Genomic DNA, 24,867 nt, shown 5'->3' with positions numbered 1-24,867 from the left:
CTATTTTGTTGAAAGTATAATTTTGCTATTTATTCTAGTTTTCGAACCAAGATTATTACAACAAACTTACCGAACGTCTACACGGCGCTGCGACAATCCCGCTACTGGCTTTTCTGCGACAAATTGTGATCACCCAAAATGTCAAAGTAACCTAAAAGTAGCCCTAATCGGCCATATTTAATTTCAAACAAGTCGCGGAAACTCGCGGCGGCACTGGCCCGCGACGTTGGTTCATCTGGCCAACGTTTTCGTCGCGACTTTCCGCGAGAATACAAAAAAACCGTTATTCGTATGTAAAATTGGTCATCGTCGTGTTTTGTTCAACGAGAAGGAGCTACCAAACACACGCCATAAGACTAATCAGTTGCTCGGTAGCCGCGTTTCAATGCGCACGTGTTTTCAGTGCACTCCGCAGTGACGATCGCGTTTCCGGATTGAAATCATTTAATTTATTTTGAAAAATACTAGCATAAAACTGGTGTGATCTCATCAACAATTAGGGGAAAAAACTAACCTTCAAAAACCAGCGCGGTGAAGTGATCAACAATTAAACACAGTGTACAATTGAACAATCTCTCAACGTGGTGAAAAATCAGTTATTTGTGTTTTATTAACTAGCGGGATTGATGTCGACTGCAAGGGTCGGTGTGATGCAAAATAGAAAGCGCAATTCATAAAGCAATATCGAGCAACTCGTTCAATATCCGGCAGGAAGTGTGTGTCGTTATGAAACTGATCATGCAAAAAGAGCCCCTTGTTCTGGCGATTCTCGTCATTCTCTGTGCACTTGCTGCTGGCGAAACCGAGGATCAGCTTGATAACGATGAACTGTGGGACCGATTGCTCAAAGGCAACTTACATGAAATCAAAACAAACGTCCCGGGAGATGACGCTGAAGATTCCTCCGGCGGACGCGGGGTGACCCCATCCAGTCATCAGTTGGACCAGGAGCAATCAATGAACGGTGGTGATGGTGGGGTTGATGGCGGTCTAATCGATGGTCATGCTGGAGGCATCAACCACACCAGCACTGATACTGATAACGGTGATCCGGAGGAGTTTCTCGCGCGCAATGGAAGCGCCGCGGCACCGGTCAAGCACGACAGCGCTGATAGTCCGTGGTGGGAACCTGCTAACGATGATAATAAAGCTCCTGAAGCAGAGCTCGGCATCGAAGGTGACGTGATCGATGGCAGTGGTCAGGATTCGCTTCCACAGGGTGACGAACCGTCGCTCTTTGATAAGGAAATTGTTAGCATTCTGCGTAGTCGACCCGAATCCCGCGAGATTTTGGACCTGCTTGGCGTACCAAAAACGGTCAACGAATCCAACGCATCCAGTGATCCGCGAGTGGTGAAGGAACAGCTAAAAAACATCCTTACTCAACCCCTGGGAAAGAGAAAATACCATCAAGTTCTTCCGACGATCGCGGAAAATGAGTATAATTTGGAACCGCTGGTCACGCCCGCTCCGCTGTCCTCCGATCAACGCGATTTAGGTCGACCAACGAGTGTACTCCTTCCGGATTTGAATCGCACCCTTGCAGCGCACCGGCAATCGCTGCTTCCACCAAAGCAAGGCCAGCGAAGTCTGGTCATTGTTTTTGACGCAACCGGATCCATGCTCGACGACCTACAGCAGCTGCGCGATGCCGCTAGGCTCATCATCGCCGAAATTACACAGAAGGATAACAATCCGATCTTTAACTACATATTCGTCCCATTCCGCGATCCTCACGTTGGTCCCAGGCTGGTAACGCGCAACAAAGACGAACTGCTCAGTGCCCTCGACAAACTGCAGATCATCGGTGGTGGCGATTGCCCTGAGGCGGCTCTAGAGGCCATTTCTAGCGCGATCGAGGCCGCACTGCCTCACTCGTTTGTGTACGTGTTCACCGATGCGACGGCGAAGGACTTCCGGCTCGATCAGCGCGTGATGCAGCTGGTGCAGAAGAAGCAAACTCCGATCACCTTCCTGCTGACGGGTTTCTGTGATGGGAAGACGACACCGGGCTACCAGGTGATGAACAACATTGCCGCTGCTAGCAATGGGCAGGTGTTTGATCTACGCAAGGATCAAATCGAAGAAGTCCTGCTGGCGATCCGCAACACAATGGACATAAGTCACGTTCCGCTGAAGGCAATCGACTCCGCTCTGCCTGAGCAGCACAGCATTGACCTCAACGTCGACAGTACGCTGAAAGAGTTTAGCGTGAGTGTGGCAGGCGTAAAACCTACGATAGAGATCCTTGATCCTCAGCATGCACCCTACAATCGGACGCGCGATATACTCAACCTGGAAAACCTACGCGTAGTAAATGTCGCGGACCCCAGTCCTGGAAAGTGGAACATCAAGGCGACGTCCAACTCATCCCACTCCGTCCGCTTGTCCGGCCACAGTGAGGTTCAGTTTAAGTTTGGATTTTCCCTCCTAGAGCCACAGGACACAGTTTCACTCTCGAATCAACCGGTTCTTCATAAGCCAAACTTTCTCGCCATCGAACCATCCGATCCGGCCTTGATCCGTTCGCTCGATTCGGTCACGATCGCGTCGCACAACGCGGGCTCTCCCGGAGGGAAAATGTTTGAGTTTTCCCTCCCACTTCAGCTGGTTCCGGGAACGAAGGCGCTCTATCGTACCGATGCGTTCGATACACCACGCCAACAGTTTAAGCTAACAATCAATGGGAAAAGTAGTAATGATGAACCACTGCAGCGGCTGCTTTCGACGGCCCTTCAGGCGATCGCTCATACTCCGCCGGAAGTCACCGTTGGCTACGCCCACGTGCTGGACCTGATCGAAGGGGATACGTTCATGTTGGACTGCCGAATTCAGTCGCCATTCCCATTGAATGCAAGCTGGCAGTTAAATGGAACAGAGATCCTTCAACGACACTTTGAGTAAGAAATCTTCATATCATGTTAAACGAAGCGAATCTTTCTTTGCGTATAATTTGCTTTCCTTGATGTAATAAAACTTTTATTAGTCGTTTCTTTTATAAGGCGATGTTAACCATTGATGATGAACTCTTTTAGATGAGTGTCGTAACATTTAAAAAATGGAGTAGAATTTTATTTGGTCTTGAGATGATTTTCATGTTTGTCTACGAACACATCAGTATACATTGCTTAATCTTGGGTAGTAATGGGTAGTACTAAACGATTCAGTAGCTGGTTTGCCTGAATTGAATTATGATTTTACTTCTCTCCAAAAGAACTAACCCGATGCGGTACGATCCTAGAGGGTAGGTCAGGGGTCGAATCAAAGTAGTCACATCGCGTAATCTTCTCGTCATAAAGGCAACTGTTTCAGTTTACTTGGATCTTACTCGCTTGTCGCTTTGTTGATATTTGCGTCTGTTAGACATTGACGATAATTGTTAGTAAAATATGTATTCATCAGAGATGGCCAGTACATTACAGCTCACATTTGAGTTCGAACACGACCTACAACCATTTAGGGCTCTGGTGTCGTAAGATTGACTTCCGACCCAATCTTTGGGTTTGTACAAGACGACACGCTCTATGATGTTTAGTATTTGTTTTTTTAATTTAATAAATATTACCCGCTGTCTAAAAATAAATATAAAAATTTAATCAATCATTTCTAAAATATATTAATCCCATTAATTCCTTCCTGCATTACGAATTCAATTGTTGACAAAAAAGCAGTTAATTTCAAATTAAGTAAATAAGTACACCTTTCCTTTTACTTTTCTTTTCTAAGCCAATCGAATGTGTTATCGATGCTGCTAGCTAATGTGACCACGAAGGATGCTGGAAAGTACACTTGTTCAGCAAAAAACGAAATTGGAAACGACGAGCAAGTAGTTTCCGTTCGAGGTGAGAATGAACCGAGAAGGTTTCGTTATATTTGTTATAAATTGAATGGTTTTGCCTTGTGCAGTAACTCCTCAACACAAGCCTACAATTAGGCTGCTACCAAAGTACACCCTTGCCATCGAATTCGAACAGTTCATCGCTCTGCGATGTATTTTGGATCAAATCGATGGAAAATCGCAGCTCCACTGGACACACAATGGAAATCCACTGGAGATGGCTACGGGAAAATCGTACCTCGAATTGGAGGACATTGGGCAACGCCATTCCGGTAACTACACCTGCTACGCGGACATCGCTGGAGAGCGTGTGACGAGTGAGAACAGTACGATAGTGGTCGAATACGCTCCCAAGACGTCGTTGGCCAATGTGGCACTGCTGGAGGAATACGGAACGTTGGTCGAGATGGAATGTGAAATCGATGCATTGCCCGCACCGGAATACCAGTGGTACTATCAGTCGCTGGATCAAACCGACGAGCTCGAACCGTATGACGCGAGTGGGAACACGATCCGATTCACCATGGCACCGCAGAAGGAGGGCCTGTACGTATGCGAGGGAAGAAACGTGTATGGATTTGTGAGGCAAACGTTTGTCCTGGAAGGTGCAGCTAATGGTAAGACTGTAAATGGTCGTGTGTTGCATTAGGTCTTCCTACAAATCCATTTTCCTATCTTTCTTAATAGATGCACCAGTTATCATTAAACCTCAGGATACGACCATCTACGTGGCACCTGGATCGTCGATCACGCTTAACTGCTCCTGTGAGCTCTGCCAGCCACTCAACGAATACATCTGGACCAGCCAGGGAGGAACGTTTGAGAGCAGCCCGGAAGAATCAATCGACAACATACGCGTATCGCTCGATAACGATCAGTCGCGTAATGCTGTGCGTTATTTGCTTACGATCGACGACTTCCAAGCACACAACGAGGTCAGCTATACGTGCATCTTTTCCAATAAACACGGAGCGGACGCAATGATCCTTCAGCTACGAATGATGGTTCCACCGGAGGTAGAAGCAATGGTACTGGATGGTGAAACTGTTAATCCAACAGATGCTAAAGTGGTCCGCAGTGAGGGCAAAGTAGCTTCCATCGGATGCGAAGTAGTGGGCCTACCGGAACCAACCGTCCAATGGCAGTTGAATGGCAAACCGATCGACATGTCCGGCGGACAGTTTCAACTAGAAAACGACAATAAAACGCTCACCTTTAGAGACTCCTTTGGCGAGGCCGTTCAGGGAAAGTATGCATGTGTTGCTAGTAACCCACTAGGAAACACATCTTCCTCACTCGAATTGATCCTTGGTGCAGTTCCAACCGCCTTAGCACCTCGAAATGTGAAGGCAAAGGTTGGTGACTCGATACAACTAAACTGCTCAATCGACGGCATTCCGGAACCTAAGATTACGTGGGAACCGGTAACTTCGTTTGAAAATCCTAAATTAAAACAACAAATTCTGGAAGTATCCTACGACAAGGCTGGACTGTATCGGTGCATCGGAGCAAATGAGTATGGTACGGCGGAGCAAGTTATCAGCGTTGAAGTATTCGGAGCTCCCGAAGTGAAGGGTGCGTTGGATATTTCCTTGCAAATCACGACAGGACAAGATGCGTTGCTGGAATGTTTTGGATGGGGAATACCGGAGGTAAATTTTTATTCACACAAATTAAAAAGAACAAAAAATCTTAGCACTGCATCGTTTCTGGTTTACTTCCCAGCCTACTATTCACTGGACGTTTAACGGAGCACCGATTGCACAAGGGTTTGGAGTTGAAGTTACCGAGCAAGGACTGCAAATTTCCAACAGTTCGTACGACCACAGCGGTATCTATGGATGCGTGGTGGAGAATGAGTATGGCACCCTTCAAAAAATGCACTACTTGACCGTGCGAGGTAAATAATTTGGATTTCTTATCACATTGTGCATCCATCTTCATATTGTGGGTTGCAACAGCAGCATGATGAGGTTGGCACCGGCTGGAGAATTTGATGCAAGGGTACTCCAACGAATCTTCCTATTTCACCACTGGAAGTTACCGGTCGTTCGGGCCATCCATCCGGGGGTTTCCAGGTTGGCTGAGGTACTAGGCAACAGTTTTTGAACCGCGATTGCCAGTTCTGCTCGAACCGCAGGCGGGATACTTGTTCCGCTTTGATGCGCTCTCGGAACCACAAATCCCGTTGGTAAAATGTCGGTAATTTCATTTTTTAAGATTAGGGTCTGCACTGTGACCTGTGCCGTTTAAATGCGCACAATATTTTAAAACGTCTACTTTGATTAATTTTTATTGTCAATGCTTACTACTCCCAAGTCAACTATCTCTATGGGTTGAATTTCGTACCATCAACAAATAAATTCATGCTTTCTTGCCACCAATTTTCATTTTCAGATCCTCCAAAAATAACATCTTCCCTGGACTCTGACGTAACGCTTCTACCTAATGACACCCTTCGGTTCGAATGCTTCGGAACTGGTAGTCCTCCCCCAAATGCAAAGTGGTTATACAATGGTACAACAATGGCCAACGATCGTCAGCTTTACCTTTCGTACAGTAACGCCTCCATCGGTACCTATACCTGTTTGCTCGAAAGCTCAGAAGGAGTCGACCGTCAAAATATGTTCGTCAATGTGCTGCGTCCCCCGCAAAGATTGTCCAACCCAAATTTCACCAACAGTATAGAGCCGCTGAAAGTTCGTGCCGATGATCCGTTGATTCTCGTCTGCCCGTTTGAAAACTACAAGAGTCTACTGTGGCAACTGAACGAGCGCAATCTCGAGGACTACTTCGACCTGGCCGACGTGAAGCTGCGTGAAAATCTGCTCATCATCGAGCACATCCGCTCGCGGCACGAAGGCACGTACACGTGTGTCGTGCAGAACCGTGCCGGAAGTGATAGGCAGTCGTTCGTGGTAGGCGTGCTGTCACCTCCGTCCATCCAGAGGATCCATCCGGCGGAGCTGAGCGATGAGTTAGGTGAGCTGGCGCCCGAGGATGCCGACAAGTGGTCAACCGGTAAACCGTATGAAAGTGCGGTGGAAGTGAACCTTCTGTCCGGAGAAACTTTCCAGCTGGTTTGCCGGGCGAGTGGATCACCGAAGCCAAACATCTACTGGAACCGCGGAGTGGAAATGGATCAGGTCGTATCGCAGACGGCCAACCTTACGATTCCCGATGTTGCACTGCACCATAGCGATCTCTACACGTGCGTGGCTGAAAATGAACTCGGCAAATCCACCCAGGTGTACCGGCTGGATGTGATGACTTCGCCACAGTTTTACGATGATCCGTTGCAATCGATCGAGGTTTTCGTTGGTGATAACGTGGAGCTGGACTGTGAGATGCAAGCCAACCCTCCCGCTTCCTATCAGTGGCTTAAAGAGCAGTAAGTCTATTTCATCCATTTTTTGAAGAATTCTTGTTAAAACTTCCTATTTTCTTCAGCAATGCCCTGGATGAGTTTGATACAGTGCTGAGCTTTACGAATGTACAACCGGATGATTCGGGAATGTATCACTGTGATGTTCAAAATATTTTTGGGCAAAACAAAAAGTCCTTCAAAGTGCTTGTTTACCGTAAGTATATTTTTTATCAGTTTAATCTACTTGCATATTTTCGGTTGGTTGATGGTTGAATTTAAAGTCGTGGTAAGAACATTAGTTCAACAATATATTGCATCTTTTAGTGTAAACCAGAACTAAAATGACGTTTTTGTCAGATTTCGGTGCTTTGTTTGAAAACAGTAAGGCGCCGCTAGGGGTTTACATTTTTTTTTATAAAAATAAAATAAAATAAAGTAAATACTTCACTATAACGCTCCATTGATAGACAAATTTGAAATTAACGTTTACGTTATACGTTATAGTTTTTTTTTTAAATTGCAAACAGACATCTCAACTTGTCAACATTTTTACTAGTTCTTTGTAGTTCCTTTAACAATCTCTATAGTTTAAACTCTGAAATAAATTATGTTATTCTTTAACTTTGCAGAACCTGCCAAAATAATCTCCTACTCACCAAGCCAAACACTCCTGGCCGGTGACAACATCGAATTGGATTGCGAAGCCATAGGTAACCCTATTCCAGTGCTAAGTATCATCCACCGAGGAGAAGTGCTTGCATCCACGGCCGAACTCGATGGCCCGGCGATGGTAATCGGCCAGAACTATCGCGTCAAAACTAACCTATACAAAAGCCTACAAATGCACAGTTTCTCCGCGGTGCGCGTTTCACCGTATGCCGTCCGGTTTACAATGCGCCAACCGAAGGCCTCCCTGCTAGACAAGGGCAAATATCTGTGTATGGCACAAAATGCGATCGGATTCGATGAGCACCTGGCAAAACTGGACGTCATGGTGCCACCGTACGTACGGTCGGAAAGGCTGAAATCGGACGAAACGACCATCCGGCTGCTGGAAGGGTTACCTATGTTCCTGTTCTGTCCAATCGACGGCAGTCCGAAGCCAACCATCGGCTGGTACCGGAACAATAACCGACTGAAGCAATCGAGCAGCACTTTCTTCCTGCCCTCCGTAAGCCAGCGAGACGCCGGCACGTACACCTGCTTCGGGGAGAACCCAATCGGTAAGACCGAGCTGCACTACGAGCTGGAAGTGATGGTACCACCGTCCATCATCAGCAGTTTGCTCTTCGGAGAAAACTACCTGTCCGCCGATCAGCCGGATCAGGAGGAAATTCCCCTTGCCGCCGGCGACAATGTTACGCTCGACTGCTCCAGCCTGGGACATCCAATCCCCGCGGTACACTGGATGAAGGTGGACTACCTGGACGAGCGCCGGAACGAGCTGCTGCCGCAGCGGGATCCGATTCTCGAGCTGTTCGCCATCGAGCGTACCGTCACGTACTCGTGCTTCGTGAACAATACGGTCGGTTCGGCCCAGAAACTATTCCACCTGGTCGTGCAGGCACCTCCAACGTGGAAATCCGGTCCGAAGTACTCCTTCGAGCAGCGTGTTTCGTTGCACCATAGTTTGGATTTGGCGTGCGAAACGGACGGAAGCCCGGAAGCGACCGTAACGTGGACGAAAGATGGCACCCGGTTGGAGAAGCACGACGCGGACTACTTCTTCGGTGCGAATGGACAAACGTTGCGGATGCTAGCGGCTAAACTGACCAACGCAGGGAGCTACCAGTGCACGGCAAGCAACGTACTGGGACAGATCAGCCGCGAGTTCCATGTGACGATCGATGGTGGGTGTTCACAATCAAATGATTATTAGATTAGTTTGATTTATTCACCCTCCCCTTGTCCTTGTTTGTTTGTCTTTCGCAGTCCCGGTGAGTTGGTCCCCTTGGGGTGCTTGGTCGGCGTGCAGTGCCACGTGCGGCACTGGTACGCAGTTCCGATCGCGCATCTGTCTCCTACTCAACGGTTCCCCGGCACACGGAGATCAGTACAATTGCCACGGTGAAAACGTTCAGCTGAAATCCTGCGAGCTTCTACCGTGTCCCGTCAACGGGGGCTGGAGTGAGTGGAGCAGCTGGAGCAACTGCTCGCTCGGGTGCGTGACTGAGTTCAGCGGGAATCGATCGGTGCGTAGTCGCCACCGAAAATGTAACTCCCCGGCTCCATCGCTCGGTGGCAAACCGTGCATCGGAGAGGACGCCGAAGAGGAACCGTGTCCTGCTAAGTACTGTCCCGTCGATGGCGGGTGGACGGAATGGTCTAGCTGGACCGCTTGCAGCGAACCGTGTGGCTTTGGTCGTAGCCTCCGCTGGAGAAGCTGCTCCAATCCGACCCCACGGCATGGTGGGCGAGCGTGCGAGGGTTCGGAGAGTGAGGTGAAGAGCTGCAAGCAGCAAGAGTGCCACGTCGATGGCGGTTGGTCCGAGTGGACAGCGTGGACACGGTGTAGCAAAACGTGCGGCAAAGGAATCAAGAGCCGCAAACGGTTCTGCAACAATCCGGAACCGAAAGCGGGCGGAAAACCGTGCGCCGGGGCTAACGTCGAGCATGAACAGTGTGGCACGAAACGGTGCCGCAACGATGCCCTCATCAAGACGATGGAACCGAGTAAACCGCTGACGCCACTACTGGTCTACGATACGCAGACCCACCCGTCGGCAGGGCATCCGGGTCGTTCCGAACCTTCGAACGATTTCGATCACTCCGACTATGAAGAGAACGACAACTCGCAAGATGAGAGGGACTTCCAGGTGGTACGCAAGTATGAGTACGCCGAGGCGGCACCGATCGAGTATGTAGACATACCTGCACCGGTGCCAAATCCCAGTCCACTCGGTATTACGGTGACGATGACGAATACGGTACGCCTTTCCAACGACACTACCGCATTCACACTAAACTTCGGCAATCCAACAATATCATCCTCTCCTACGATCATCACATGTATGGAGGGTTTCGTATACAATCCCTCCAACCATACCTGCATCGATGTGGACGAGTGTGCCGAAGGCTACTGCTCCGAACCAGGCCAGGTGTGCACGAACACGATCGGAAACTTCCGGTGTGACTGTGCGGCAGGATATGCTGCCAAATACGACGACTCCGAGGGACCCGACGGGTACCTGTTCCAGGAAATGCAGTGTGTCGATGTGAATGAATGTCGTGAGGGTACACACGAGTGTTCCCACTTTTGCACCAACACTCCCGGCAGCTACCAATGCTTCTGCCCGGAACGGGCACTGCTCTCCAAGGACGGAAAAACCTGCACGATCAAGCGCAAACGGAATGAACCGATGATGCGCGTCACTCCAAGCTGTCCGAAGGGTTTACAGTGGGAAAATGGACGCTGTCAGGACATTGACGAGTGTGCCCTACAGATGGACGAGTGTGGCGAACAGTATTCCTGCATTAACACGCGCGGAAGTTACCTGTGTGTGTTTACCTCGTGTCCGCCGCAGTACGAACAGGATTACGAGCGCAATATCTGCGTCCTCAACTGCACGATGGCCCGGGCCCGCTGCTCGAACGGGGTACATGCCGGTCAAACGGTATCGTTCCTTATCGTCGAACTGGACCGATTCAACCCGTATCAGGCCCTTGCCATCGTGACCATTCCGGTGGCACAACGTGCACTGGAGTATACCACCTCGTGGACGCTGCGTGATCGACGGTACGCGCACATTTTCTCGATGGAAAAGATGCACCAGACATCCGGTGCGGTACACCTGTACGCGAACCGAAAGCTCCAGCGTGGCAAACCGTACAAACTAACCGTGATGGCAAAAACGTACCGGAGGAGACGGTTGGAGTTTATCCACGATTTTGAAGTGCACGTGTACTGGATGGATTAGATATAAAATATCGTTGCCATAGTTACCGATAGTTCCGTACCAAAACAATCATTGCCACCTTCATTATAGGTTACCAGTTAAACAACCAGTTGAACGTAGAATACAAAACAACACCGTCTGGCCCGTCCGTATCAAAATGGCATACATATGAAACAATACCAAGATACATCATATATTAATTTAAAAATTGTTTATGGTTTTTAGGTGCTCTAACAATCGTTAATATACGAATAAATAAATACATTTAGAATAGAAAATGAACATGAAAAAAATAATATTATAAAAGACTATTCCGAACATTTATTGATAATGAATTGGTAATAACAACTTTTGAAGGATGTATGGTTTTAGCAGAATGTGTTATAACACTGGACATGGCCGAATGAGCTTCAATGAAGTAAACGTTAAAGAATGAAACGTGTAGTGATGAAGAATTACATGCTGAAACGAATACGACCATCATTGAATAACTTTTTTCATTTTAGACAAGTTGTAACGCAAATTTATCTTAGCTTATCTAGAATTTTGTTTCAATATTTCCCATTTTTATTGTTCTTTTTTTTCATATTTCTTGATAGTAGAATAGCACTATATTTCCCTAGTTTTGATTCAATTATGACAAAATCATAGTTTTACCGCCAACAATGAGGGTATGTTATTAGTAGCGCAAAATTTAAAAATTACCCCTGGTTTACGTTTTGAACCAAACTGGCATTTCCTTTTTGGAACAAATTAAAAAAGGAATTAATAGAACTGCTATACTGCCAAGTATATTTTGAACGTATCACTCTTTGTTTTAAAAATAGAGTTTACGAGGAGTTCACTAGACCACACATTAAACCATCACAGAACATGTGTACCCGATACAATTATGACAAAAACTTGTTCCGATCAACTAGCACGTGCTACGTCTCGAAATGAGTCATTCTACAGCAGACTAAATGAAATGTACTTTCGGAAAAGCAATAAAAACTGAGACAACTTCAAAGAACGTAGCTCTTAACGCCCGCGAATTTATTTTCGGCTGATCTATACTTCGAAAGTAGAAAATATATATTTATATATATATATATATATAGGTATATGCTTTTTGTATCTGTATGTAGGATAGTTTACAGCGAAGGATATTTCTTTCTATCAACATCAGTTCTAGTATTATCAGACGCCTCGCGCGCGTTTCTCCGGTAGACATTAAATCCCTGCCCAAAGCCCGAACGCATTGAACTAACTAACACAGTTGTGTTGGTTTTGCTTTTGCTACCAGTAGTTTTGTTTCTTATGCTTTTTTGCTTAGCGCCTAGTGATGTCTCGTACCCTTTTGGTTTTGTTAAACTCTCATTAGCAGTGTTTTTTTTTATAAAAAGTTTAGCATATGTACAGGAACGGTATCGCTTTAGGGGATCGCACGGCAAGATAAATCGGGGCACGAGAGTGTGTGTTATTGATTAGAAATATTTCCATTCGACACTACCGTTTTTCTCTACCGGTTTTTTTTTTCTAGCTCCCTGTACGCACAGGGCTGTAGAGAGGATGCATGCCTGCAGTAGGAAGGAGGAAAAAATCCATTACCATCCAGAACCGTTTTTTTGTTTGCTACGTATTTTTCACTAAGAAGCGTATCAGAGTTACGATGACGGGAGCGTACACACACACACGCACTCACACGCATGCCGTGTCGCACCCGAGGAGCAGAGTACCATTTAAGGATGTTTTTTTTTTTGCATATTGCATGCATATTATGTAATCTAATATGTAAGCATATTGGTATGCTATTCCTCACCAAGACTGTCGTGTAGATCGTCAGATCCTCGACGTTATCAGCTTGGGCTTACATGAGTTATCTTTTAATTATTTGGTATTCGCTAGCGTTATCGAACAAGATACAAGTAAAAAATAAAAAAGTTAACCTTCCCTACCAATATGACTATCCACCGAAAGGTAAAGAAATAGCGTTAAAAAAGGGGGAAATATTTTAATGCTAAAACTGGGAGCACAACAGATGGGACACGACCGTTCGCAACCGGCGTTTAAACGTACGGTGACGGACAGGTGTGTAACAAAAAGGCTAAAAACAATCTCCCCTTCCACAACTCTTATCGGACAACTATGGTACTATACTCATGGCCAATGTCTAGCTCGAGCCACAATTACGATCAGACTACTATTCCACACAACCACACGCATATCTCACATCGCATCGGTCTCCGAACGGCACCGAGTCAATAACAACCAACACAAAATTACCCTAGTCTCGAGCCATCATTGACTGCTCAAGGATTTCACTTCAAATCCACCCCTTCTTCGCTAGTATCGTCCTCACTTTCCACTAGTGCGGATTTCTTTTTGTCTGGTGACTTTTTTACGCTTTTGTCCTGTGCCGAGGGAGAGCTGTCTTCCTGTGCGGGTAGTACGGAGGTTTTCGGTGTAGATTGGGAGGCGTCCTTCTCCGCCACGTCGTGTGTCTGTAGGGAAGGTGTTCGTGCGCCCTCCAACAGCTCATTATCGCTGCCGGAAGATTCGTCCTCTGATCGACCATTTCGAGCGTATCGGTTCTTATCCCCATCATCATCATCATCATCATCATCATCTTCGTTATTCGCACCTGTCTTTTCTGAACCATCCGAACCCGTCGTCACGGTTAGCGGACTGGCGGCTGTTGTCGTCACCGTCGTCTGTTCCCCGTTTGAATGTTTAGCCTGGAATCGCTTTAACAGTTTGGCCTCCCGTTTCGCCACCGCCTCCTTGCACCGTCCAATCAGCTGTTCAAACGGTTGCCCGTGCAGAAAGCATACGATGATGACCGTCATGTTGTCGCCCCCGATACCACCCATCTGGCAGTCCGGTGCCAGGCAGCGCTCCATCAGGTTCTCGCAAATCTGTTGCGGGTACATACCCTGCGCCAGTTTGTCCTGCACAAACTCCAGCACCGACTGGCTCGACAGCACATCCCAGATGCCATCGCACGCAATCACCAGAAAATCCCACCGCTCGTCCACTTCGCGTTCCTCCACGTCCGGGTACGCCGTTACCATCTGCTCCTCGGGCTTTTTCTCCTGGTTGCGCTTCAACCCAAAGTCCCCGAGCGCACGCGAAAGCGCCAGATACCCGTTCACACGATTATACTCTACGTAACCACCGGCGTTATGGATTCGTTTCATCTCCGAAACGTTCGTTGGCTTGTGATCGAACGACAGTACATCCAGGCGCCCGTTTACACAAGCGATCGCACGTGAATCGCCCGCATTGGCACAGTACAGCCGGTTGTCTTTGATCACGACGGCGACGGCCGTCGAGCCGGACATCTGCTCCTTCAACGCTTCATTGTTGAGCATGGCCTCATCGAGATCGAGAAAACCGCGCTGGAGCGCCTGCTTCAGGTCTTCGCCATACTCCGGCCGGCGCGTGATGTACTTGTGCAGGTGCTTGCCGGCATATTCGGCCACCTTCGCCCCACCGTGTCCATCGTACACAGCGAAGAACGCCGTCCCCGGATCGTCCGGCAGCGAGAGTATGTGCGTGTGGGAATCTTCCATGTGCATTCGCCAGCCCTGCATGCAGCTGGAGCCAACTTTGTAGTAATCATTCTGGCAAAATTCCGTCGCTTTTGAGGTTTCCGGCTCCGACAGTGACTGCCCCATTGTGTTCTAAGAGCTACAGCCTTGCAAATCCTTCAACTTTGCGGCGTACTGATGGACTGCAAGAAAGAAGGAAGAAAGGAATCAATCATTTGAACCATAATTTTTTGGGCTACAGTTTTATTTAATTCAGTTAGAAGCCCTGTACCACAATTTTTTGTGTTTCCAATGTCTCTCTTATTGCATAACCATTTTCACAAACTAAAAACAAGTTTTTGCAACCAAACTTTAATTTCAAACTTATTAAAATTATATATTAAAAAAAAACAAACTGTTCTCTTACATAAGAACCAAACTTGTGGAAATTTAACAATGCGAAAATTAGATTATTCGCTGAAAAAAATATTCGAAAGAATAAAATTATTATAGTTTAAACACAAACTTAGTTAACGGTAATAGTGGTTCAAAGTATTAGGAATATACTCATATTCAAAGTATGTTTATTCGTATTTTTGTAGGTTCTTGAAATGTTATGCAATATCATAAATATTTCATTCAATATAACCCTAAACAGTTTTATGAGCTAAAATATACCTATTTGGTCTAGTTCTCATTAGCAGATATATTTTAGCTCAATAACCCAAATAGGTATATTTTAGCTCAATAACAAAAACAGTTTTATGAGCTAAAATATACCTATTTGGTCTAGTTCTCATTAGCAGATAACTGCATACAACGGACACGATTAACCCATGCCAAAGCCGTGCCAAGATCATGCAATGCATTGATAGACAATCGCACTGATAGCAAATTCCGACCTGGCGCCACTTTACTAATTACGACCGCCAATTGGCACATTTTACCAAGGCAAACAAACTCTGTTACATCGAGCACAAATCAATTCAGGAGCTTACACGGTTTAGTTAAATGTAAGAGAGGAAAAGCGCTACGATTACTAAACAACATAAAACCCCAAACAATATCGACGGGGAACAAGGCCGTAACGAGCGTCCGATCATTAGCGATCGGACTACGCTTACTTTGACCGCAAATATTTACAGAGAGTGCAACTGAGTTTAGTATTCGCAAAGTGCACTAAAAATACTCACCACACTGCTCTGCAACACTATCGATAAGCAAAAAAGCCGAACGTGCCGAAAACGAACGGACGCGAGACCGTTCCTTCGAACGTAAATGTCTACCAGGATCCGGTTCGAATAATCCGTAGCTTGATCTTCGCCACGGCGCAGTGCGGGGTCTACTGCAGCTCAACTGTCACCGGTGAGAGGATCATTCTATTTTGCATCGAAAATTGACGAATGATTTTTCTCTCGATTTTGTAGTTCGAACCACGTGATCTGCGTTCTACTGTTGGGCGCAAGTGAAGTTGATAATGTGGACGATTGTGATTGCCTCTGGTGATGCAAATGCTTGCGACTAGTTCACCGGAATGGGGGATGAATGCACGCCACCCGTAATATCCTTTACGATGCGGTCCTATGTTGGAGGGGAGCAGAATTGTTGTAAAAAAACAAACATATTACTATTGGCAGTCAGCATCCACTGTGGACCGGCTGAACCGGTCCAACTCCAATAAAAAACGATAATCAACCGTCCTTCCGCTGGCGTCGACATCTGTTGTTTCTTTGCTTTGGGGATCACTCTTCCCTATTAAGCTGCAGTATACCCTCAGATGGAAGCGATGATGATTATACTATTATCGTCAATTTTCAATTCGATTTTGTACGCTCGTTCCATCCCTACAATATGCAACCGTTGAACTGTGGGCATCCGCTTGCCGAACTGATAAGATGCGAGCCCACAAGGCACAACTCGGTTGATAATCATTTCGTTGTTCGAGCGGTATGCCTCTTCGAGCCTAGCCAGGGTGCGCTGAGAAACACAAAGACACCGTCATCGCGATGTCCGAATCCGTAAACATCCAAATAAGGTTGATTCGGCAACAAACCTTCACGAGTGCGACGGCATTAAAATAAACACAGGTGATAAAAGCGCACTTTTCCGTACATTCGCTTATCAGTTGCGGTGAAAACGATACCGATGAATCAGTCACTATAGCTAAGGAGGGTCCCTGCAGAGAACCCACGAAGAAGGAAAAAAAACATCAGCCGACCTGCATCGCTGTGACTTAAAGCACTTGGATAACACCGCTAATCTTATAAGAAACCTAACTGTTTTTCTTACATATTCCTTCGTAAAAACTTGGAACCATTCCAACCTACCTTCGCACCGCAACGGCGACGGAAGTGAGCTAATGTGGGGTCTTTCTGGATCGAAACTTGTTGTTCTTTGAGACGGTCAATACTGCAGACGAGTGTGGACACCACCGAATCGAAGGAATCGTTGATAACACCGAAGAAAACACACAGAAACGGAGATGCGGTTAGCGAATAAAAATTATTGTTCTTTTGCACGGCTCTTCTTTGCAAGGAAGTAAATAATAAGGTAGGCTCAATAAAACTTACTCGACATTTGAGGAAAAAACCCAAGATCAATAGAGCTACGAAAAGCTCATCCTGCGCATGGTCGAGCAAAAACAAATTCTCTCGAATGGGAAACAAGTGCAAAATGTGGTGTACATTTTATTAAGTTTAACATAACCCGATTATTTCTCGCTTAAAATTAGTTGTGGCTAGAAGTGATAGGCTTGGATGGTACAACAACGAGGTTCATCCTCATACTACTCTCCCCGATATCACTACCCGGTTGACAGAAATTTAAATTGTTGCTGGTACTATGTAGTTCCAGCAAGAATCCCAGCAATCTGCCATGGAAAAACTTGCTGTAACTACATGACAGCTGCAAAAAATTTGAATTTTTGTCAGTGATGATTCCGCTGCAGTTTGACGATAGTCTCATTATAACATACATATTTCTTTGGACTGTTTTCAGAGTGGTAATGTAATCACTATTACACTTATCAAAGCATTTCCTTGGCCATGTGTTCAAAATTAGCTGTATATTTTTGAGCTTTTCTTTTTGTCTTGATATAACGATGAAAAATATATTTCTTGCGCTATTCTTTATATTTCATGTCGATACGGTGGTTCAACCGATGGCTATTTCCAAATAAAACTACAAAAACTACCCGAGCAGCCGGTCGCTGATGTGACGGATAATCATTTTTTTATTTACCAAGGTCTATACTGCTAAGCTACATTCAGAAGTTTACCTGCTAATTGATAACTTTGATTTTAACAGCGGCGTCAAGACTGACATTTTCTTTTTTCGCACGCTTTGCCGTACCCGCTGAAAATTCCCAGAAAATTGTGATTTTCGCCAAATAAACTTAACTGTAAGTATGTTACAATAGTGGAAAAAGTTGCTCATCTTTCATTTGCATCTGGTGAGTGTGGAGTTGTGCATTAAGGACTGTTATCGTTTGCAGGAAACCGTTTGCAAAAAGCGCGTCCCTCCGGGACGGTGTGTGGTGTACCACAATGGCCGGCGGTTCGGGCTCCAAGGTGGTGCAAATCACCAATATAGCCCCGCAAGCCACCAAGGACCAGATGCAGACGCTTTTCGGCACGGTCGGTAAGATTGACGAGATCCGGCTGTATCCGACCATCCGCGATGTGTCATGTCCGGTCGTGTCCCGCATTTGCTATGTGAAGTACTTCGAAAGCAGCTGCGTTGCGGTCGCCCAACACCTTACCAATACGGTATTCATCGACCGAGCTCTGATCGTCATACCCGTGCAAGGTGGTATGATTCCGGACGAGTATAAGGCGCTTGAAATGGCGGCCAACGGTACGCTGGTGCCCGGTCTGCACAGCATCAACGCTCCTTCGAAGCTTCCGCCGGAGGTGGTAAATCGGATCGACGGCATGATACCGAATCAGGTGGTCAAGACGATCGACCCGAAGCTGGAGGAGCACGGCCTACCTGAGTATCCACCGTTGCCGGTAAACTTTGACGCTAAGAAGATCGAGGAAACGCGCCGCACCGTTTTGGTGTTGGACATTCGCTCCGATTGGCGTTTGGAGGAGCTGATGGAACACTTCAAGCCGGCCGGTGAAATTAAGTACGCCCGCTACGCCGAGAACGAACGCAGCCGGTTTGCTTTGCTGGAGTTTTGCGACCAGCGGAACATCGTGAATGCATTAAAAATGCACGGTACCGAGTTTCGGGGCTACCGCTTGAACGTGCACCATTCAACGCAACCGATCGTCAAGCCGGAAGCGAAGAGCAACGAAGCGGCCCAGAAGGAAATCGAAGAAGCGATGTCGATCGTAAAGGAAGCGCAAAGCATGATATCGGCTGCAATCGAACCCGTGATGAGCATATTTTCGAAGGATAAAGCCGGAAGCCGACGCCGGTCCCGCTCCCGGTCTCGTTCGAAGGAGCGTCGTTCATCGCGATCCCGTTCTCGGAAGCGCTCTAAGTCACGCAGCAAACGGTCGCGATCCCGCAAGCGTTCTCGAAGCCGATCGAAACGTTCCCGCTCCCGGCGTTCACCATCACGCAGCAAACGTTCGAGGTCGAAATCGAAACGTTCACCGTCTCGCAGCAAACGGTCCCGTTCACGATCCAAACGTTCTCGTTCGCGCGACCGACGTAAACGTTCGCGCTCGCGCCGCCGCAGCCGCACGCGTTCCCGCGAACGATCGTCCCGTGCTAGACGCTCTCGATCACGTTCCAAGAAACGCTCCCGTTCTCGGGAGCGCCGTGAGCGCAGCCGGGACCGCAAGAAGTCGCACCGCAACAAAGAGGAACGTCGCCGACGCTCGCGGTCGCGGTCACGCAGTCGCAAACGGTCCACCTCTCGTAGTCGCGCGAGTCGCACGAAGGATGCCACCGCCAAGTCATCCTCCAAGCGCCGTAGCCGCACACCATCGGACAAACGGTTGAAGAAAATTTTGGAGGAAACCGTCAATCGTGATTACGACGCCGAGGAACGCATGGCCGGAGCGAATGTAGAGGACGACGCGGGCAGCCCTAGCAAGCAGTCGGCATCACCACCGGCGGCCACCACCGGAAACGGAGGCTCAACATCATCTTCCTCCTCCTCGGGACCGGCAGCGGCAGCAACAGCTGGGTCGACAACCACCCGCGAGAAAACCGCCAGCCCGACGACGGAAAAGTCTGACAACATGGACATTTCGAACTCTCCGTAAACTCCTTCGAATCGAAAAGCTTTCGATTAAGCTCTTGATGTTGGTGGTATGCATTATGCACCCCTGAAATTTGCTATTACTTTCTTTTTCCAAAAGATTCGCAATAATCGGTGGAATGAGGCGTGGAATTCTTTCGCTTCTTTACCGCTCCAGTACGTCTTATTTACTGTCTGTCTGCGTCCAAGATTAGATTTATGTATTAATCTAACTCCCCAATATGCGCTAGCCAGCGGGCGAGCATAATTCAATAATTTTTCTAATAAATCTCTTGCGACCTCAAACCAGGGTTTGTGTGTGCAGTTGTTTCTTGATGACATTGAATATTTGTCGCAAACTTAATTAACTTTTAGATTGTTAAAGAACCTGCATGATAGAGATTATTTTATAACAACATAACGAAATTAGTTGAATTATACCTTTCTTTTCCAGCAGTTTGATTTAAAAATGTTGTTCAAATTGGTTGAAAAACAAAAGATGGTAGCTTATATTTTATAGATTGCAGAAACTGACAAATCTGTCGTTTTCCATACACACGAGAAGTTACTCGGACATTTATTACAAATATCACATACTAATTATTTGGCTTACTCGTGTATATTTTCGCATTCATCAGTAGAATTATAACGGTAGGAAATGTAAGGTTTTAAAGAACTTCAACATCTCATTCCAATTCTTAGCATATGGACATATTGTTCTAATTCTTTTGAAGCATAAATTTTTCAATTTTATTATTTTTAATATCTGCCATGAGAAACTGGTGATTCTTCTACAATATTATAAAAAATTAAAAAAAATCTCTTTTCACTTGCGCCGACATCGGGATGCATACATGTGCGTTTTGGATGCACCGCGCATATTCACGGTCCACGTGTTCGTATGTTTACATTACGGCCGCGTGCGCTGTTGCCAGATTTGCTCTATTTTGATTGTCTCGTGGATCTGTGGTTCTGGATCTGTTTTATGCACCGATACCAGCGAGATCTATGTCTCCCTTTGCCTAGCATAGGCAACAGTGTTTCATGTTTACTATTGCCTAGCATCCGGGCACGGGAGGATACCACATTTAAAAATAGAAGAAAGTAAATGCACGAGCTTGAGATTGTTTTAAAACAAGTTTTTTTAAATTCTATTTTTCATTTCATCTTAATAATCTATCTGATTTATCAAGGGAGTTCCACACAGATTTTTATGATTTAATATTTTTTGCTAGTTTCACCTGCAGACAGGCTGCAAGGAAATGTTTTCCAAGTTCTTACATTCCCAAAGCATGGTAAAGGTGCCTGTCCCAAATTTCTCTCCTTTTTGTTGTTATCACCGATTAGCTCAAACATTCACCCATACCAGCGCATATATTCATCCATATCGCGCTGGTTTCCGATGTCACTTTCTCCCAACAATAAGCTATTTCTATTTGATTTGGCTCTCTTTCCATGATTCTCTGTCGAACCCTAGCCCAGCTCATCCCCATTTGTGATATCTTTTTACCTTGTCCAGTAAAAGGTATAAAATCTAAAGAGGCAAAATGCTTACAAAATCCAATATTACGCACCAAGGTAAAAGGATTTGAGAGAAGCCATATTAGTGGCGATTGTGCTAGGCTTTCGACTCCGTAAATATGATGACGTCGCATTGCAACGGTAGGGCGAGCTGAAATTGCCAAACCCAATATGGTATTCGATACAAACAAAGAAGAGACAATTTGTAAACTGGTTTCATTGCATCCATTAAGAGCATATGTATGTATGCATGTGTGTATGAGCGCTTGTGTTGGGGGGTTACACACAGCCCTGTGTGTTACCAACGCATACTGTGTCAACTGCGCTGCACCGTGGTGCAGCATGCAGTTATAATCATAATATGATATTGAATCATCAGCTGGCAGACGATGACGTGGCATCTACGCAATCTGTATTATCGTCGTCTCTTGAAGCCTAGCATTGTTTACTGATCGCAGAAGGCCACTTCTTTTGTTCACATGGATTTTAGTCACAATTATGTGCGTTGCTGAAAAGTGGTGGACAGTCAAAACGAAAAAGTATGTCGAACAAAGACGAAAAACAAAACCATCATCAAGAATGGAAAACAGTAAAGATGCGATGACGTCGTCCCGTTCGAACGGAAGGCAGAGTCAAAAAATAAAACGCAATACACCCGTTACCCGTCGCCACCCTCCCGCTGACAAGATGGCATTCCTGCAGCGACCAGCTTTGTTTTCGTTTCGTCTCTTTTCGCTGAACGACGGTCGGAGCGAGACGGCACGAAAACAAAGAGAAAACGGCTGATGTGCCGTGCGAGAGTGTGGGAGAGACGGCGATGGAACGATTTTTAACGATCGAACGATTCGAAACCCCCTTTTTCTAAGGGTGCAGTAGCTAAAATAGTAGTAGCTGCTCTGTGTGGTGAATGTTTCTTTTTTTTGCTTGCAAATTTTGCAGCAAATGTAATACACACGCGCACACACCACCCTGCGCTCACGGACATTTCGACGCACATATGGTGCCCTGGAATCGTTGGCCTCAAAGCAAAAACGGAAAAAGAAACACACGCAACGGATCCGATAAACCATTATTTGGGCGTTTTTGTCTTCAAAATGATTCCCGCACGTCCCTGAACGGTGATATGAAAACGCAACGAAATCTGCAAAACCAGTCGTTGAAGGCTATCTTGTTTGTTTTGAACATTTGTTTCCGTTTCCGTCAAATACTCGCTGTGTCGGGATAGAGCAGAGAGACAGAGAGAAACGGGCAGTAAATGGTTTTCGGTAATGGGGTCACAATAGGAGAATAAAGCTAAAAACATCTAAAACCAAGCAGAGCTTCGTCTAGACTCTAGAGATAAGAAAAGATATCAAAGATTTCTTCTAAGACTTTCATATGCCTCTTTAACCACGTCAACCATGTTGGGCCATGCATTACGAAAGGGTAAAATGGTTGAAAATTCTTTTTCTCAAATTACGATTCGAATCACGTCGAGTGACACATCGCCTCCACCAGACGCAACGCCTACTTGTACATACACACGCACACACCTACAACCTGCCCCAAAGCAAAGGGCTCAGTAAAGGACAATTAGAGACTTGGGCGCTCGTGTGTGAGTCCACGTGCGGGTGTGTTGGTGAATATGCATACATTTGCACGGATCTTGTACTTTAATCGTGTTCCAGTTGATTGAGTCCTGAACAGAAATGGACTGTAAATTTCCCCTGTAAAACACCAGTTTGTTGAAAATGCCATGAAATGAAGAATTGTTCTGAAAATGTTGCAGATCCGACGAGCAGTTTCATCCAGCAGAAGAGCCATTTCCAGAGCTTGGAGTTTTCCGCAATGACAGCTGATTCGAGGAAGAATCATCCATCATACGTTGTTCAGGGTCATTGAAACTTGTTAGCTGCCCTTCTACTTTCTAGTCAAAGATGAAGCCGTATCAAATCCCCGAAATCACAAATGTCCTCTTATATTACGTAATATTGTTTTGACTCTCAGATATACGGTCGCCTTTTTGTGTTGCGGAAGATAACGTACGTACGATCTGTTATGAATGTGAAAACAAAGAAGAAACGAACCATTGGATATGGGGTACGTGTGTGTGTGTGTGTGTGTGTGTTCTGTGTGATGTTCAAGGCTGGTTGTTTTTTTGAGAAGGAGGATACAATACAGTCGTCGTTGTGCTCATTCTCTCTTGCTCACGAGCCCTTGTTCTTGTTTTGTTTCTCTCTCATTCTCCACATTCGCGTTCTCTATATTGCTCTCCCGCTCTTCCTTTCAGCCTACCTCGAATGGCAAGAGGAAAACAGTCGTGTTTCACCATCTCGTTGTCATTCGTTAAGCTGATCTCGGCAAGTGCAGACGTTAGTGTGTTTCCCTCTGTGCATTTCGCTACCCTCGTCCCCGTTGTTAGCACCACATTCGCAGTCAACATACAGTTCTTAGAGCAGCCTCCCATCGCCGCATCGCCCCTCCTCTTCGTCAGTCCCGTGCCCGCTGGGCAACTCTACTTTCTTTCTCTGTGTGTTTCTCGTTCTTGGTGCAGGCGGTTGAATGTGTGCGTGCGTGCGCTGACATCGTGGTGTGTTATTTTTCCTCGTTTTCTTTGTGTTGTCTGTGCCCCGTCCGCGAATCGTGGCGACTGCTGCAAGTCGTACCCCCACGGGGATGCATCCTCTATGGCGCAGGGCAATGCATTCTCGTGTTCCAAACGACATTTTCCGGACCGATTGAGGGTGACATAATGGGTCAACCCGCAGATTGATGCTTGCTCATTGACAAGTTTCATTGTTGTCTATTTAAAATAAATCAGTTTCCACTTATAATATTCTTAAACCAATCTATTAAAAAGTTAAATTTCTCACTCTTCTGCATTATACTTACGTTGGCTATCATTCTGCAAGCGATGGAATGGAAAATCCGCATATCAGACCTCCTCGTGCTTTGCGAGCTGTACGGTATTTGTAGTGCCGAATTAGTGCCAGCACACCGTATAGGGATGGAATTTTGTCGCGCGTGCGTACGCCCTTTTGGTAAAAATTAATTTTCCTCTCTCCTCCTGCTTCTTTGACTTAATGCCGTTTTTGGTCATGCAATAAGGAAGTCTTAGTTTTTGTATAAATGCGTACGTGGAGCGTTGGCTTGACGGACCTTCTCTTTCTTTGGGATTTAGAGTAGAAAAAGAGTTTTTAATGTTTCCGAACATACCAAGGCTTGCCTGAAGCCGTATTGAGTGCTTTTCCTCTGGGTCGTTTGCATAAAGCTTTGCATTAGTTGACAGGAAGTTCTCAACGTCTTTCTTTTTGGTTGTTTCAGACTTTTCGCTTCAAGTGTCGCTTAAAACGTTAACCACGTAGTAAAGTGAAATCAATCGTAGTTGGTGTGAAAATAAAGAACATTTTGCAAGAGTGCGGTTTGCGTGATCGTAGTAGGCTTCGTGTACGCGTTTCGGGAAGAATAGAGGACAGCGTTTAGACGCCAGCTCGAATCAGTGTAGTTTTGCGATCCGTTATTTTTAATTTTTGCTGTACGATAACCATCTATACGCC

At 46.2% G+C, this 24,867-nt stretch overlaps 3 protein-coding genes across 4 annotated transcripts; 2 read left to right on the top strand and 1 right to left on the bottom strand.

Annotated features, from left to right (window-relative positions):
- The first annotated feature begins 726 nt into the window (after positions 1-726).
- LOC131284714 (hemicentin-1-like) lies at positions 727-11,122 on the top strand. The gene is made up of 9 exons (XM_058313575.1): positions 727-2,900; positions 3,727-3,842; positions 3,907-4,455; positions 4,526-5,490; positions 5,564-5,738; positions 6,236-7,229; positions 7,289-7,419; positions 7,835-9,055; positions 9,138-11,122. Exons 1-9 carry the CDS (start codon positions 727-729, stop codon positions 11,120-11,122), a joined length of 8,310 nt encoding a protein of 2,769 aa, XP_058169558.1.
- Positions 11,123-12,120: 998 nt separating this feature from the next.
- LOC131289848 (probable protein phosphatase 2C T23F11.1) lies at positions 12,121-17,135 on the bottom strand. 2 transcript variants are annotated; one of them, XM_058319184.1, is made up of 2 exons: positions 16,941-17,135; positions 12,121-14,816 (listed from the first exon to the last, which is right to left on the bottom strand). In XM_058319184.1, exon 2 carries the CDS (start codon positions 14,758-14,760, stop codon positions 13,402-13,404), a length of 1,359 nt encoding a protein of 452 aa, XP_058175167.1. In that variant the 5' UTR covers positions 14,761-14,816; positions 16,941-17,135; the 3' UTR covers positions 12,121-13,401. The 2 variants fall into 2 exon arrangements, with proteins under 2 accessions (XP_058175167.1, XP_058175168.1); XM_058319185.1 differs by lacking the exon at positions 16,941-17,135 and adding an exon at positions 15,807-16,186.
- Positions 17,136-17,928: 793 nt separating this feature from the next.
- LOC131289808 (probable splicing factor, arginine/serine-rich 7) lies at positions 17,929-19,959 on the top strand. The gene is made up of 2 exons (XM_058319141.1): positions 17,929-18,013; positions 18,107-19,959. Exon 2 carries the CDS (start codon positions 18,159-18,161, stop codon positions 19,833-19,835), a length of 1,677 nt encoding a protein of 558 aa, XP_058175124.1. The 5' UTR covers positions 17,929-18,013; positions 18,107-18,158; the 3' UTR covers positions 19,836-19,959.
- Positions 19,960-24,867: the final 4,908 nt, after the last annotated feature.

The sequence above is a fragment of the Anopheles ziemanni genome, chromosome 3 (assembly GCF_943734765.1).
Source record: "Anopheles ziemanni chromosome 3, idAnoZiCoDA_A2_x.2, whole genome shotgun sequence".
Taxonomy (NCBI): Eukaryota; Metazoa; Arthropoda; class Insecta; order Diptera; family Culicidae; genus Anopheles; species Anopheles ziemanni.
Note: the sequence above shows the minus strand (reverse complement) of the source record. Positions and strands in the feature narration are given on the sequence as shown.